A 17663-nucleotide genomic window follows, 5' to 3' on the forward strand; every position below is an offset into this window, starting at 1 on the left:
AATAAAACGTTCAGTTGTGTGTATAAAATGTGTTTTGAGCAGTGTGGCTTAAAGGTCAAGTGTGTAATTTATGCACCTCTAGTGGCACCAAATGGAATTGCAAAAATAATTTTCTGGTAAAACAAACAGATTGTTCTGCCCCAAACCCATGCTGTGTTGGGATGTTCAAACAAAAAGAGCCACTCTGTATTTTTTCATTTATGTTGCGCTGACACAATGAAACATCACGCAGGAGCAAAAGTTTTCAGTTGCCATTGTAGTAGTCATCTGATACAACTATTCTTCATCTTTTCAAAAATACTATTGTTTAAAAGCATCGCAATTACAAAAAAAAAAAAATAAATCACTAAGTGCAACTTTAAAAAGTGCCACACGTTTCAGAGAAATCAACCTATAAATGGATTACCCAGTGAGCGTTGACAAGTGTTCATTTGATAATGCCCTTAATTGCTTCAAAGATATTAAACATTGGCTGGCAAACAATTTTATAAAATTAATTGAAAGCAAAACCATGTTCTGAATTTAGGTTCCTCCATGCATAAATAAATATATATATATACAACAGTTAGTTCCGGTCCTCAAATCTGTTTGGACGAAAGATGTTTTATGAGTACTTATGGTCTCACACCATCAGCACTCCGACTCTTCACTGTGTGTATCACTCCACTTGTGTTCGTGCCCCTTAACTATAGTTTAAGAGCAGTGTAGATGTGTTAAGAGCTCTTTACATGCAATTTTGTGACATTACATATTTTTAGCTTTTAGGTGGTGGCAAAAGACTATTTTTGTGCGTAATATGTGCCAGTTGGTGACGTGAAGTCAGTGTCAGTCAGTGTTTACATTCATCAGCACTGTGATCCCTCGTATTACTACTACACTGCTAAAGCTAGGAAACAGATTTAAACTAACAACTTCAGCATTAAGGCTCATCATAGCTGAGAGACACAACAGACTGATTAATTACACAAACTCAAGGTAATTACCTCTTACCAGAGTTTCCACATTGGAGATGACAAAATGGCGGAGGACATTGTGGTTTCTATAGTGAAAGACCCTTACACACTGACTACTGCGAAATAGGGAGCAATACCCCAGCTTGGACAGCTATTTCTCCACTGAGAAAATAGGATGCATTTCACCAAAATAACATTATCTTCAGAAAGCTGACTAACACACTACAGCATCATCAACAGGTTATCACACTCTCTCTCTCTCTCTCTCTCTCTCTCTCTCTCTCTCTCTCTCTCTCTTTCTCTCTCTCATGAACACACACACGCACGCACATTCATCCTTGTTTCTCCAATAACATGTTAGAAACATCCCAAGTCGTGATACTAGTAGTTCTAAAGTTATGTTTTTGAGAGGCTTGTATGCATCATTTGTTTTGAACCAGCAATGGCAGATTCTGATCCGTCATCAACCCATATTTCATGCACAAATGTGTTTTTTGTGACTGCTCATTTTTTCCTAATTTTTTTAAATGTACTTGTTCATTGAACTGTTGTACACTCACCTAAAGGATTATTAGGAACACCATACTAATACTGTGTTTGACCCCCTTTCGCCTTCAGAACTGCCTTAATTCTACGTGGCATTGATTTAACAAGGTGCTGAAAGCATTCTTTAGAAATGTTGGCCCATATTGATAGGATAGCATCTTGCAGTTGATGGAGATTTGTGGGATGCACATCCAGGGCAAGAAGCTCCCCGTTCCACCACATTCCAAAGATGCTCTATTGGGTTGAGATCTGGTGACTGTGGGGGCCTTTTTAGTACAGTGAACTCATTGTCATGTTCAAGAAACCAATTTGAAATGATTCGAGCTTTGTGACATGGTGTATTATCCTGCTGGATGTAGCCATCAGAGGATGGGTACATGGTGGCCATAAAGGGATGGACATGGTCAGAAACAATGCTCAGGTAGGCCGTGGCATTTAAACGATGCCCAATTGGCACTAAGGGGCCTAAAGTGTGCCAAGAAAACATCCCCCACACCATTACACCACCACCACCAGCCTGCACAGTGTTAACAAGGCATGATGGATCCATGTTCTCATTCTGTTTACGCCAAATTCTGACTGAATGTCTCAACAGAAATCGAGACTCATCAGACCAGGCAACATTTTTCCAGTCTTCAACTGTCCAATTTTGGTGAGCTCTTGCAAATTGTAGCCTCTTTTTCCTATTTGTAGTGGAGCTGAGTGGTACCCGTTGGGGTCTTCTGCTGTTGAAGCCCATCCACCTCAAGGTTGTGCATGTTGTGGCTTCTCAAATGCTTTGCTGCATACCTCGGTTGTAACGAGTGGTTATTTCAGGCAAAGTTGCTCTTCTATCAGCTTGAATCAGTCGGCCCATTCTCCTCTGACCTCTAGCATCAACAAGGCATTTTCGCCCACAGGACTGCCGCATACTGGATGTTTTTCCCTTTTCACACCATTCTTTGTAAACCCTAGAAATGGTTGTGTGTGAAAATCCCAGTAACTGAGCAGATTGTGAAATACTCAGACCGCCCGCCTGGCACCAACAACCATGCCACGCTCAAAATTGCTTAAATCACCTTTCTTTCCCATTCTGACATTCAGTTTGGAGTTCAGGAGATTGTCTTGACCAGGACCACACCCCTAAATTCATTGAAGCAACTGCCATGTGATTGGTTGATTAGATAATTGCATTAATGAGAAATTGAACAGGTGTTCCTAATAATCCTTTAGGTGAGTGTATATAAGCAATATCACACTCACAATCGTGCGATATGGCCCTGCTGTTATCACATATAGCACTCTTGCTTGTGTGGTATTGCTATATATATATATATATATATATATATATATATATATATATATATATATATATAACTCTGTCATTGTATATTTGATTGATTGATTTGTAAAGTTGGGTCAACTTCTGTTGTTTTAAATGTGTTGTATAAATAAAGGTTGACTTGACTACTAATTGTTGAGTATAAAAAATGCACACTTCAATTTTAACCTTCAAAGACCCAAGCATAGAGATTGATGATGTATTTTCTTTTTTTTTTCTTCCTTGAACTTGTTTTTAGGAAGCCACTTATTGTAAAAATCTTTTTTAAGAATATTTATTTTGGGGTGAATTTTGTGTGACTTCAGAAAACAATGGCAGTCAATGGGGAAAATCTTGTTTTTTGAGCATATTTTGCTTTGAGGTGAGTATTGCGATACTGTTATGTGTAGTGTTTTTGTTTTTTGTTTTTTACATACTGTATACAGTATATATACATAATGTTTGGACTGTCACTTCCACACACTGGAACTTTTTAAAATACAGGCTGAATTCATTTCTTGGTAAAGTGTTCATAAAACAATTCTTAGATAAATTATTGCATTCAGATAAAGTTACCGTCTCTGCTGACAAAACAGCTTAAACCAGCATATATGGTTGTTTCTTGCTTTAAGCTAGTATAGCTGGTCAACCAACCAGGTCAGAGCTGGTTGTTAGCTGACAAATGTCCAAAACCCCTTTAAAACCAGCAAACCAGATGGGCCTGACCAGCACTAAACAGCACTGAAGAATGCCCCCCGTCCAATCTAAAAAAAGATTGCTGTTTTATAAAGTAGCAACAAGTGTAAAGTTGATTCATATAGTATTTCATGCTATCCGGACAGGAAGTTAACACAGTTCTATGTGTCTACAGGCTGGGAATGAAGCATTTAATCGTGCTATGCTGTTTAACATCGGATTTAAAGAGGCCATGAAGGACTTCAACTGGGATTGCGTAATATTCCACGACGTTGACCACCTTCTGGAAAATGATCGTAACTACTATGGCTGTGGTGAAATGCCAAGACACTTTGCGGTCAAACTCAACAAGTACTCATACATGTAAGTCTTTGTTAAATTAAATAATGTTGTGCATTTCCTTATAGGTGAGATTGGGGCTTGTTGTCACACCATTTCACATCATTAAAGAAACAGTTCACCCATAATGGAAAATTCTGTCATAATTTCCTCCATCATGTTGCTCCAAACCCATATGACTTTTTTTAATCTTATGTGGAATTTTATTTTTAAACTTTTTTAAATACAATGGGAGCTGATAGTGACTTACTTAGTGCGTAATATTCCAAGTGTTCTGAAGGCATACAATTTTAGGTCATTTTTTTCTACCGAAACCATTGACGTCCTTTGCACGTTCGTGAGAACAATGAGAGAAGGACTTGTGTTGTATTTAGCACTCCACTTGCTTTGGGCAAAACTTGAACAAACCTCTTTTTGTGGGGAAAAAATATTGTATACACTTATCAAATTTAAAACAACTTGCCCAAATAAACACGTGACCACTTGCGCCACCAACTTGACATGTGTCTTGAGAACACAGTTCAACCTTCAGTTAATATCTATCTCCATTATATAGCTGACTCTTGCCAGAATGTATGCTAGTAGTTTTATTGTTTACTTGTTTATCCAACATCTACTACAAAAATGTGATATTAGAATTTTAGGGTACACAAAAAGTATTCAAATTTAAGGTCCATGTCGACTCCACTCTAAGATGCGCATTTTCAACAATAACACCATAACACACAAACAAAAAAAAGAAAGGAAAAAAAAATCACATAAAGGCAGCATTAAAATAATCCACAAGACTCTAGTGATTAAATCTACCATATTTTCCGGAACATAAGTCGTTTTTTTTTCCCATCATCTGAAAGGTCCTGTGACTTATAGTCCGAAGCGACTTATATACATAATTTATACGTAATTAATGTCGCCATTCAAACGCATGCACAAAAAAATATATACTAACTCACAAACAGATGAAAGCAACAGTCAAAGAGCCTTTAAAAGTACTCTATGCAACCGGCTTACATATTCTGTCCCTTTTTTTCAAAGTATGTGGTAATGGAGAGAACGTTTTCTAAACGCTCTGTTTTAGGTTGTGGTAAACTTCATTTCAGTGTGGATGAGAGGCGCAATGTGTTTTCAAGCAAAAACGTATTAGTGTGGATAGGGATGTATCGGGTCCGATACCATCTCACGTATGAATGACATTCCGTAAACATTAAGAGTACAAATTAAATCACAAATTTAAATTATGTCCTAGTGAGATTCTTTAACCGCAAAAGCTGCAATTTAATGAAATAAATGTATAGTTTACTTTGTATGTGCAGCGTGCTTCAAATGTGAGCAGAGCACTAGTGAATGTGTTGTGCCGACGCCGACGATTTTAAAGCTTCTTCTTGGCTCATACTGGGAAAATACCATCATGAGCATCAAGCGCTCTGTGATGACAGTGAACAGAGCGCAAATTCACTTTGTAGCAGGAGGCACATACAGAGTACATACTTATTTAATTAAGTAGCAGGCTTTTGCAGTTTAATAATCACTTTGAGTCATGTAGCAACCAGCTTTTCTGGACTGAAAAGAAAACATTATCACACAGAAACACTTCAAAATAAAAGCTCAATTTAAATACAATTTGTTTTTTAAAGAAATATATCACTATTGTAAAGTTATGTAATATTCACTGTATTTCTACTAATAATAATAAATCAATGGTAATTGTATTATATTTAAGCAATATATTACATTTGCAATGCTCTGTTATGCAGCACTTTATTTGACAAAGTAGAACTCCAATGCTGTATTGTGGATTATGCTTCTGTGGTCCTGTGTATAAGCACTTTATTTTATAAAAAATAATACAACATTATGTTGAAAATTAATTGTTATATTTAAATTGTATTAAAGTTTTTATGGATTCATTAATTTAAACACCATTTGGATGGTAATATCTGTTGATATGGAGTAAAAAAAAAACAGGTATCGGACTCTGTATCAACAAGTACCAAAAATAAAGTATTGGTACTCGTACTCGTTCTCCACATTTTAGCAGGACATCCCTAAGTTTGGACATAGCCTAATGCTGGTTTCACATATCCTCCGTGAGTGAGGCTTGAGCTGCGCATTTTAGTTTTGTGCCCATATTGCATGTGCAACAGATTACACCCTTCACATTGCATGCGTGTGTCGCAAGTTGACACGTCCCAGACGCGGCAGTGAGCGGATAGTTTTGGTGCCGAGCCTAATTTTGCAGCGCGGCTCACGCTGAACTCAGCGGCTCTGGGTGTAGTAGAAAATGTAATAATCAGGAGATTTTAGTAAAGAAGCAAAAACAAATAAACAATATTTAAACCGAACTAATACTACAATTTATAGGTCTGCATCTTGCCCAACCTTTTAGGAAATTTCAGTCTTTCACCATTCAAGTAGATAGGAGCTGTCGTATTATGTCACTCGCTTAAAAAGAAAATTGCTGCCCAGCCTGCCGAAGAGCGTTCCAAAGATGACCACTGAGTGGACTGACTTGCCTTGAAAGGCAACCTTGATATGTTAACCAGTCACGACCAAGTACACTGATAAACAAGTGCACGTGAGTGGCCGGCGTTGCTATAGAAACTTAGAAAAGAAACACGGCCAATGTGAAACCCCAAACGTAACGCGTTGTTCACGCCCCACTCATGGAGTGTGTGTGAATCCGGCGTAAGAGGATTGTGAAACCAACATACAAATACGCTGCTAGTTAAAACACTCACATTTGTGTATTTGGATTTTTTACTCAAAACCTTGTTACTGAGACATAGCCCTTGTGACAACTTCTCCCTGTGACAACTAGCCCTGATCTCTCCTATATTACTTATTTTTCATATGTGGCTTTGTTTGTTGAATCTTTGTCTCTTTGAACACGTAGGCTTCCTTATGAGGAGTTCTTTGGTGGTGTCAGTGGACTCACTGTGGAACAGTTTCGAAAGATTAACGGTTTTCCCAATGGATTCTGGGGCTGGGGAGGCGAGGATGACGACCTTTGGAACAGGTGAGAGGGTGAAACTCTCGGGGGCAATGCACTTGATTTGCCAACACAAGGGTCTCCTGCAAAAGTTGTTAAGCAAGCAGTTTACTCTAAATGAGGACAGTACTTTTTGCTGAACTTGACTGATTGAATCCCGCTGAATGAATACAGTATTGTATGTTCAATTGGAATAATAATAATTTATACATAATGTCTGACAACAGACCATTGAACTATTGAAAATGAATGCAGAGGTGGTGATGTGTCAATGATGCAAAGCTTGTGCATTTATTTTCAAGTTCAAGTGAGCAGTTCGCTCATAGCCCCATACAGTTCACAGAGCGCTTCCTTAGCGTTAGCGCTGGGACAAACAACGTGATAAAAGGTATATTTTCTACTGTATGTTATTCAGAACCTTTGCCCTAACCAGCAGTGATGAGCAACGGTACAGTTTATCAATCGCTTTTTCCCCTTCTGTCACTCACTCGACGTTGTGTCGAATGAAGTGACACAAGGGGTCTTCCTGGGATGCCAAACGTACCTCTGAACCTGAGAAAAGGCCAATGTCGAGTTGGCAGACAGAATTTGCATGCCCCGCCCCGGACATACGGGTATAAAGGGAAGCGGATGCCAGTCAGAATTTTTCTTCTGAGCTGAACGGTTGTGCAACAAGCAAGCTGAAGTTCACCACTCACCTCTGTCAGCGAGAAGCATTGCTGTTGGATCTACAGCGCGTTTCCAGCTGGCATTCTCTCTCTCTGCACGCTGTGCAGTCTACGCCCCTGGGCGCTTCAACAGCGCTTTTCTCCTCCTAAAAGAGTTTTGATTTCTCTAAAAGAGTTTGAGTTTTCCACTCACAAAAGAGCAATACACAGCGGTGTTAAACGTCCTTTTCAGGACGCGTCTTTTTCAAGATGCCTTTCCACCCCTGTGTTGTTTCTGGATGCGGTTGATTTCTCTTGAAGACTGACAGCCACAGACACTGCCTCGTGCAGACGGAGGCGATTTCTCACATCATGCTGCGGCGCCGCCCAACCAGCGTGCCCCGCGCCCCACCTGCTCGCCAAGGGCATCCCCCTGCGACCTCAACCTGGGCCCAGCTCTCAGCCTCAGCGTCGAGCACCTCGCAGGCGGCGTATGCCCCATCTCCAGGCCCAGGAAAGCTCCGAAGTGCTCCTGAGACGGGCGACCCAGGCAGTCAGATGTTCGCTCCAGAGCTGGTACCAAGACCACTTCGTCCCCCGGTGGAGGGCCGGGAGGAGAATCCTTGTTTTCATTACTTTCATTTGCCGCACCGCCTTCGGGCTGCGGTACCCACATTCTCAATAAAAGAGCGATTTCCTTACTCCCTGGGTCATCCAGCCGGTGCGCGGCATTCTCACGGCACCCCGACTTCAAAACTCTACAGTCCCGTCTCCCTGGATGCAGTTCCCTCGCCTCTGGCCCCGCGACTGCTCAGCCCCCACAGGCCAGCGCTGACGAGTTCCAAAGACGCCTCTCTAGGACCTCTTCCTCAGTCTCTAACCCGCCCCCTGCCGGGTGCGCAGAGCAAGGTAAGTGTTTTGAGTCTTTTCTCAGCACCCAAACCTCGGGGCGCTCTTCTGCCTCCCGACGCGCTATTACCTGCTCCCCAGCTGCAACTGCCCCACTCAGTACGTCAAAAGCAATCATCCCGTTTGTGCCCCTCGCGCGGAGCATGGATGCGTGGCTTTCACTTCCCAATCCGTCACGCAGGCTGGCCAGGACCATCCTACTTGGCTATGTGATTCAGTTCGCCCGGCTCCCGCCTCGTTTCAGCAGTTTTTGCTCCACTTCTGTCCGCGGCGAGAAAGCCAGCGCCTTATGAGCAGAGATCTCGACTGTGCTCCTCGAGGATGCGATAGAGCCAGTCCCTCCAGGGAAGTGGGCATCCACATACTCAACTACCTCGATGACTGCCTCATCCTGGCCCAGTCTCGAGAGTTACTGTGCGCTCACAGGGACCAGATGCTCAGGCACCTCAGCCATCAAAGGCTTCAGGTCAACTGGGAAAAGAGGGGTGGTCTTCCTCGCCACCACATCGTAATAAACAGTCCGTCAGGGTGAGCGTTCTGCAGTTCGCTCATAGCCCCATACAGTTCACAGAGCGCTTCCTTAGCGTTAGCGCTGGGGGGAATGTAAACTCCAGTTATAATAACAGTGGTGAATTCCCATTGTAAGTAAAAAGGTCTGCATTTAACGGTCACAAGCTCCACCAGCGATGACCAGTAACTAGAGACTAGAATAGAGTTATTGCACCATTCTGTGTTGATGTAAACACACAAGCCACCACCGCGAGTCTTACCGCACAGAGCTGCATTTCTGTTGGCACGAAACGAGGCGAGCCCGTCTAGCTGAATGGCGGCGCCCAGAACTCTGTCACTGAGCCACGTCTCCATGAAAACCAAGACGCAGCAGTCTCTAAGCTCACACTGCGTAGTCACTGGAGTCAGATATAGTCCAGTTTATTGCCCAGGGAGCAAATATTTGAGAGCAGGATAGATGGGAGGCCCGGCCGGCTAGGGTTTGTTTTTAACCTAGCATGGACCCCCGCCCTCTTGCCGCGTTTTCACTTCCTCGCACACTGTTTACGACGTCCCCTCCCCCAGGCACCAGCATCAGGCGATGCCGAGGACTGGAGGCCTGGTCTCCACAGCAAGCCGAGTTCACGCAGCAACTCCTGCAGATCATCATGCAGCTTGGTTGTTGCTTGAATCTTATATTTTAACAGTGTCTGGCGATGGTAGACACGAACGCCGGTTGCTCCGATTGCCATGTGCCGTAAAAGTCGGGCTAAGTGATAAAAATAGCCCCATTTTGGATCTGGAGTGGCCGCTGCATGCTACCGCACCACCATCTTGGATCAACATCTGTCTCGACAGTTCATGTAACACGAGTTCATGAGTTTTTATATGGGACCCCTTGTGTCACTTCATTCGACACAACGTCTTGTTCCTTCCCTCAGGGAACGGAGGTTACAACAGTAACCATGACGTTTTCTATTTTCGACATGCCTTGGGTATCTGTCCACTGTGAACTGGAACCGGTCCAAAAACATTAAAAAAATAAGGCTGGGCATAGAAATGGAGCAATTCTTCGACTATAAACTCTTCGAACATGCAAGTTCTGTTCTCTGTTTTGTTTGCAGCTGTTTAGTTCTGTTGACGCTATCGCTGTGGAGGACCTGTTTTTGAATAAACAAATGAGCCCCAATGTCGTGAAGGGGCTGCTTGAACTGTTGCTCTTGTGCCCTATCATGAACACACACAGGAGATCAACAGTCTGTGAACATTTTCACAAAAAAATACATTAGATTTCAGTTTGTTTCTCACCAAATCTTATCGTATGCTTTCTGATTTCTGATTTGTTGTATCTGCTCTGTTTAAAACTGAAATGATAATTTTTCAACAGAATGCTGTGTATAGTAAATGCAATAAGAACTGCTTTTCTTATATCCAAATATATCTTCCTCAAAAGTACTAAAAAAAAATCATTAATTGAACCATTAAGGAATCTGAATACTTAAGAGGACTTGGAACCAGAATATTTAAATTCCTTACAATTCCTATCATTATATAACTCATACTACTGTATATTTTTAATGAAAGGGGTTCATTACTTTGGTCATATTTTGGAGTGAGGAGTGATCTTAGTCTCAGTCGGCACGTATATGTGTGTGTTTTCCAGGGTTCAGTTTGCCGGCTACAAAGTGAGTCGACCGCCTGGAGAACTTGGCCGTTATAAGTCCATACCGCACCACCATCGAGGGGAAGTCCAGTTTCTGGGAAGGTAGTTCAGGACAGCAAAGACAAGCTTCTAATTATTATCTCCAAATAATTAGGCCTTGAGGGTGGCATTTGGGACAAGCTCTTAAATGTTTCATAAGCCTAATGAAACCTGCCCTTTTTTGTTTTCAGATACAAGTTGCTCCGCAGATCCAAGGAGAGACAGAGAGTGGATGGCTTGAATAACTTGAATTATTACCCTCTATTGTCTCGGATGAGTCTCTACACTAATGTTTCTGTGATCCTCAATCGAGATCTAGCACCTGTCATGGACTACTGACCTCATTCAAGGGACTATGCAAGGGAGGTGCTCATAGTCTCTTACTAGCATAGCCACATGCTAAAGCACCATTTTTAGCCTTATTTTATTTATTTTTTTAACGAAAGAGAGAGCTGGGAATTGCCATAGCTCCTCAAAGCAAGTTTTTTTTTCCATAATTGTTTTTATTTAAACATTTTCTACAATTTTTTTTATATTACTCCACATTTCATTACATTTTTGCTTTTTGTGAATCTATCATTTTCCTTTGATATGCTTTCATTGTTCACCTACCATATAAATGATGCATTCTGAGAATCTAAAACCCTTACCACTGGTTTCCCTTTGACTGACCAATCAGATCCAATGTGGGCTTGTCTTCTAATCAGACTCCGGCAGGGGGGGCGGAGTCGCATGTTTACAGCATGTGTGATAAAAGCTAGGGAACAAGTTAATATACTGAACGACTTTAGAATAGCCATCGCAGAAGCTTGTGCCAGAAACAAACACAGCTGGTTCTGTGTTTTAGAATAGAAACAAATAATTGCAGATGAAACTAATTATGAAATATACAATAAAAAAAGCATGCACTGACACTTAGATACTACTAACATCACTAGTTGGGAGAGTGCGTGTGAGTGATTTAGTGCTCATGAAACATTATGACATCAGCACCATGTTCGGATTGCAATGCTAACTTACTGCTCACTGAAAACTGAAATTCTGGTTAATTCGTCACCGTGGAAATTGCTATTCCAAACATAATGTAGCCTAACTCTATACTTTAAAGGAAACGTTTTTCATAGGACCTAGACTAAGGCCAGGTTACTTGATGGATTAATAATGTGATATCCATTCAAGCTGTATGTGTGTGGGTCTGTTGATGGCTTAATACACTGGGCTCTCTTTCAAACAAGCATTTTGAAGCTTGTGTTTGCAGAGGGATTTTTTTTCTTCATTAGTTTCCATATTAGGAGTGTTACCCATGCCCTGCCCATCTCAGTCAAATGAGTGTACTTTGCATTTAAGCAATATGCTGCTGCCTCTCTATTGTAAAATGTGTGTGTAGTCACCTTTGGGTATTAACAAAAGGCACTGATGATATAGAAATATTGTGTGTGTGTGTGTGTGTGTGTGTGTGTGTGTGTGTGTGTGTGTGTGTGTGTGTGTGTGTGTGTGTGTGTGTTATAAAACTTGATTCCAACTAACTACGGTCATAATTGCCGTTGTATAATTCCGAGCGTGGTGTGATGTCTGAAGTTGATTTGGACAAACCAAATGGTTTACAGACAACTCACTACAAACCGCTCACTGGGCCTTATTCATGAAACATGAGCTTTTGGTGAAAATTGCTCGCAAACCATTTCTTTGTAAAGTGATGCATTGATGTGACAGTCTACTTTAATTAAACACAAGCAGAAATAATTTGTCTATATAATTTGTAAAGCCATTGTTTAGCAAATTACCACAATGATGCAACAGTTTAAATTTATGAAACATGCGCAGAACAAATTTCTGTGTAAATCGTTCAAAAAACCATTGATGCATTGATGTAAAAATATGCATTCATGAAACCCAAGCTGAATGAATTGCTGACAAAAAATGTTCTATAAACCATTCACAAAAAATTTACGTAACAATTTTTGTCCATGAAACCCAAGCAGAGTGAATTTCTGTCTAAATAATTTGTAAAACCATCCTCACATAAATTGTTGCATCAGTACGATAAAGCGCAAATTATTAACAGTTTATGCTCATGAAACTCATGCAGAACGAATTTCCATGTAAATCGCTCATAAAACCATGCTTCATATTTGACACATTTATGTAAAAAATTGCTCACATGAAACGCTGCCCTTACGAAATCGAGAGTGCATGGCAAATTTGCCAAAGGTTTGATGCAGGTTCACCACTACTGGTGAAGAGCTGCAAACTTAGAATGGTTTTTCGAACAGTTTACGCCGTGCTTCATTCTGCTCGTATTTCACGAATAAGGCCCTTTGTGTTTTTACCATGCGCTTATTATCGTTACACACAATTTTATGTCGCCTTGAGTGTGTACGAATGTGACTGTGAAAGTGTATGTTCATCAAACCACAGAGGCTGGCCCTCGTATTTATTCAGTCTTTTATGAACATGTTTGTTTTTTAGATAATCTTTCCTATTTCTGTCATTTGTTTTTCAGTAACTGGGATTATTTTGAAGGAAACAGATTAACAATAAGAACAATGATGTACAAGCACTGAATTTGTTTCTCATGACATATAATGTGAGGTTGATCACGTTTGTTGCTGTTAAACCGAATGGGCTGCATTTTTGCATGATGGCACAAGAGAATGAGACACTTAGAGAGACGATTTTTAAACGATCCCATCCCGGTAACTAATGGTGCTGATGTTACAGATATTAGTATTGTGCTGCCGCAGTACTTTTGTCTTGTAGCAGATAATTATACAAGATTTAGATAAATTATACTCTGCTGCATTGATGTGACATTCTGATCAGAGTAATCGGTCCATGTAGCAGGTCAATTGGGAGTGTTTTGTGGGAAATGCGGACAGAGCAGATCGCTGTCTCTGTAAAGTCTGATTGCCTCGGACACCAATGGATTTTTGTGCCAATGTTTGGGGTCTTTATTAACTCATGATTATAATTTGTGTTTGAATTCTCTTAAGTCCAAATTCTAATACTAATGCTGGTGTTTGTATGCTCATGTAAATACCTCAATCAAACTGTACTGTATTGTGGCTCAAGTTGACCTATCACTTGGTAGAAGATACCAATGAGCAATACATTAGCATTCCTTTTCAATTTTTTGAGGATCATATGAATAGTGGAAGGAAGATTCAAGTTTGCAATGTAATTCAATACTGGCTCTGAATCAGATGTAAAACCAGCTTGCGTCCATACTGTAGGAAAACACAGCTGCGGACCCCATCATTGGCACACTGCAATCCACTATATAACCCATTCTGCTCCAGCTGAAATGATAGGGATACTTCCCTTGAACAGCTGGCTGCCTTAAAACCTCTTAATTTATTCAATATTTAATCATGTTTTTTTTTTTTTTTATAAACAAATACATTTAAAAATGTTAATGTGTTTATTCACCTGTACATATTGTGTAGTGTGTTTTGGAGCAAAAACAAAAAATATCATATTAGTAATTGCAAAAGTTGACTTACTATATATATAAAAAAAAGTCCTTTATTAATTTGGTGCATTTACCTCAATGCCATGAGCTGTACGAGCTGTGTTTAACTATTTAATCATGACTGGCCTTAAATTCTGTTTGTAGGATCATTTGTCATGATAAAGATGCTTCTCTGTGACATATCATATTAAGTTCTCATTAGAAAATGTTTTGTCTGCCAACAACGTTGTAAAATTTCTTCCTTAGACAACCAGACCTGTACAATAATCTCCAAACAAGACATTCAGTTTGATCTTTGTATAAAACCAAGACAATTGAAATGTTTTGAGAAAAGAAAATATTATATTAAGGAGATCTGGTCTCCTTGAAATGAAGCCATCTGCCACTCGTACAATATTTCTGGGCCTTAGTGTTTGTGCAAATTAACATATCTTTGAGTAGAAGCACTTTGTTTTTCTATTATTGTTGTTGAAATGTCTGAAGTACACCAATAAAAAAACTTTAAGCAATATATTCTGTTGTTGTCCTTTGTGTGTGTGTGTGTGTGTGTGTGCACGTTCAGTTATTTACAGTGAAATGTGTCATTTTTGTGCCGCTTGTGGCACCAGCTAAAATGTCTAAATGAGGACTTATCATAGACTTCTATTGTTTTTATATAAAGCAAATTATAAAACTGTAGACTAACACACAACCCTGAAAAACCTTTTTGCTTTTAAGAGTAAAAAACATGATTTAATGAATGCCCCACCCCACCCCACCCAAAATGACGAAGTCCACAAATGTTCCTAAAGAGAGGTTTCGTCCGATTGAATTGACCTCTGAGAAAAGTTTGATTAGTAACACCAAAGACTGTTTAGCCTAAGACGGAGAACTTAGGGAGTATTAAAATTAATGGGAGAAATTGGAACGCCCAATGCACCGTTTTCACACCTCTGCATTCATGAATCAGAAATCGTCATATTTGGGAAACAATGGCGGCGATAGGAAGAAAAGTAATAACCATTGCCACTACAGTGTTCCTATTTGCACAGCCCTTACAAAAATCGAGAGTTCATACCAAATTTGCTGCAAACTTGTGACAAATTGTCCATTGTCCAAGGTTTGCTGGAGGTTCATCAAAATAATAAGTGGCAAATTTGCAGCTAGTTTAGATTTTTTTTTTTGTCAGGGAAATTCTAAAAGAAAACATCCTGATTTGTGTTTGTATGAATTTCCAAAAGATGCTGGACTTTGTGTGAGCTCGGTGGGTTCAGGCAATTAAACCCGAAGAAGATAACTTTGTTATTAAACGAGTAAGCACTTTCGTCTGTGGACAATGTTTCCAAGATGATGACTTACAGTTGTCGCTCACAGGTGAAAACGGTTTGAAATCTGAGCTGTACTGTCACGGTTTCAATGCAATAATTAAACATCACATCTGGCACGAGAGTGTGTGTTTGAAAGGGTAAGAAGACACATCCTACGTCGCCCCCATCAGGTATTTCACTAAGTACAACTCACAGATTTGTTAACTGTGCCCTCTTTTTTGCATTTTGCAACTTATGGCGACATTTGTAGATCCTTTCTTTAATTCATAAATATGTGCCTGCTGATTTAATGCACAACCTCTAAATAATAATTTATTTTTACGGACTTACCGTCATATTCGTGCAGATATCCCTCAAAATACAACTTGTAAACTTGACCGGTTCATCTCCAAACGTATGCAGGCAAATCTTTTAAGAAACGTGAAAACACATAGACCTCGGCAGCGGCCATAGTTGTGTTTGACCAACTATGAGGACTTCTGCTTTGAGAACCCTGAAATGTGAAAAGGGTCCATATGGCGGATGTAGAAAAGGAAGTCCCGTCTTACAGGTAAAAGAACCATTCCCCTTTTAGATACAGACCTCACCTGTCAGTCAACTCCTGCATGTGCATGTGCATTAGCTGGACCAGCCTGAAAAATAGCGCTTTTTAGCGTAATCTGAGCTAAAGAAACACAATATACGATTTCATTGAAGTCAGATTTTACTGCTGATTTGAAAGATGTTACTTGATCGTCATTCTAGTAGAAAATGTACTTTTATGCTGCTTGTATCCATAAAAAACAACTTCCTGGGAGAATTTAAAAGATGGCTGCTGAGTGGACTGATTTGCCTTGAAAGGGAGAAATTATTTAATTATTTCATCCTTATTGCTTAATTTGCTTAATAATGCCCAATAAAAGAAATGTAATTCCCTTTCAACCCATCATTCAAATGTTTCCTGTTTGACACAATCAAGACCTTTGTTTTTACTGTGGTTCTTTGAGTTTGTACAGCTGTCTGCAGAATAGAGGCACATGAGCACAATACTGTCAAACAGGAATAATTCTTTTTAGGGATTCTTAAAGGACACCAGTTTCACTGTCACTGTAACATCTTGATAACATGGCAGATGAGACTGCACGATATAACACACGGTGAGTGAAAAGTGGCTCATTTTTGTCACTGTTTCACTGCTGAAAGTGACAGACACTCTGCACATAAAAATGAGAACATATCAATTAAATATGTAAAGTTTTAGTTCCCCCAAACTGAACATTCTGTCATCCTTTCTCACCCCAATGTCATATGACTTTCTTCTAAGAGAAGAGGAGAATTTATCATACTGCTCTATACTAAACGTACTATTTCATTTCAAACAACCAAACAATCTGAATTAATGGACGCTTATTGATGTGTGTCCAGAGCTTTAATATTTCCTATTTTACCAGGGTAGGAAGAATTCAATTGGAAGGTTTGGGAATTGTGTTGTGATCACTGCATGTAGTGTACAGATTTAAAGATGATTGGGTGAATCTGACTTAAAATAATCCAATATAATGAGATCAGTTGTACGAGCGGCTTCGGATGGAATCAGCTCAATATGTGTGTGTGTGTGTGTGTGTGTGTGTGTGTGTGGGTGTGTGATTAAATAAAATGAGATGAGCTTATAATGTCACAAGAGTCATCATATTTGTTTTAGCTTCCAGTTGGTCATATGAGTCCAAGAGCAGAATTACTAGTTATTATAATAATCATAAACCTTGAACACACTCTTTCCAGTTGAGTGATAGTCATATACTTCAGTATGAACACATACTTCTCAAACAAATATTGACAAACTCATTTCTCACACACTGTTAGCTCTGCAGCTGCTAGTGGCCTTGTTATAACAGTGGGTGGTTTTACAGCCCATCTCAGGGACGTCCTGTGAGACCAAAACACAATGCCATCACAGCCATTGCTTCTAAATATCATCAACTATAGAAAAGAGGCATAAACAAGGACAGATTCACTTTGTATTTTCAGATGAAATTATACTCTGGGCCATAAGAGAGATCACCAGGAATAAGAGAAAAGGGAATACGTATATGGACTAAAAACATATAATGATATGAATATGGAAATTAATATCCTTCATTTATAAAAATGTGTTAAAGCAGGGGTGTGGATTCAGGGGTGGGGGGACATAGGTAAATGCTTCACGCTGCAATGCCGCCCATGTTCAAGCCAAATCTATGGAGGGTAGAGTCACATGGGGTAACCTCCTTGTGGTCGCTATAATGTGGTTCTCACTCTCAGTGGGGCATGTGGTGAGTTGTATGTGGATACCGTG

At 40.0% G+C, this 17663-nt stretch overlaps 1 protein-coding gene across 1 annotated transcript in view; it reads left to right on the top strand.

Moving 5' to 3' along the window:
• b4galt5 (UDP-Gal:betaGlcNAc beta 1,4- galactosyltransferase, polypeptide 5) overlaps window positions 1-14553 on the top strand; it is a 60797-nt gene extending 46244 nt beyond the window's left edge. The window contains exons 6-9 of the mRNA XM_052091713.1: window positions 3671-3858; window positions 6728-6850; window positions 10532-10633; window positions 10762-14553. Coding sequence (XP_051947673.1) covers window positions 3671-3858; window positions 6728-6850; window positions 10532-10633; window positions 10762-10909 — 561 coding nt within the window. The 3' untranslated portion in view covers window positions 10910-14553. The remainder of the gene's footprint in view (window positions 1-3670; window positions 3859-6727; window positions 6851-10531; window positions 10634-10761) is intronic.
• Window positions 14554-17663: the final 3110 nt, after the last annotated feature.

This window comes from Xyrauchen texanus, chromosome 25 (genome assembly GCF_025860055.1).
Source record: "Xyrauchen texanus isolate HMW12.3.18 chromosome 25, RBS_HiC_50CHRs, whole genome shotgun sequence".
NCBI lineage: Eukaryota > Metazoa > Chordata > Actinopteri > Cypriniformes > Catostomidae > Xyrauchen > Xyrauchen texanus.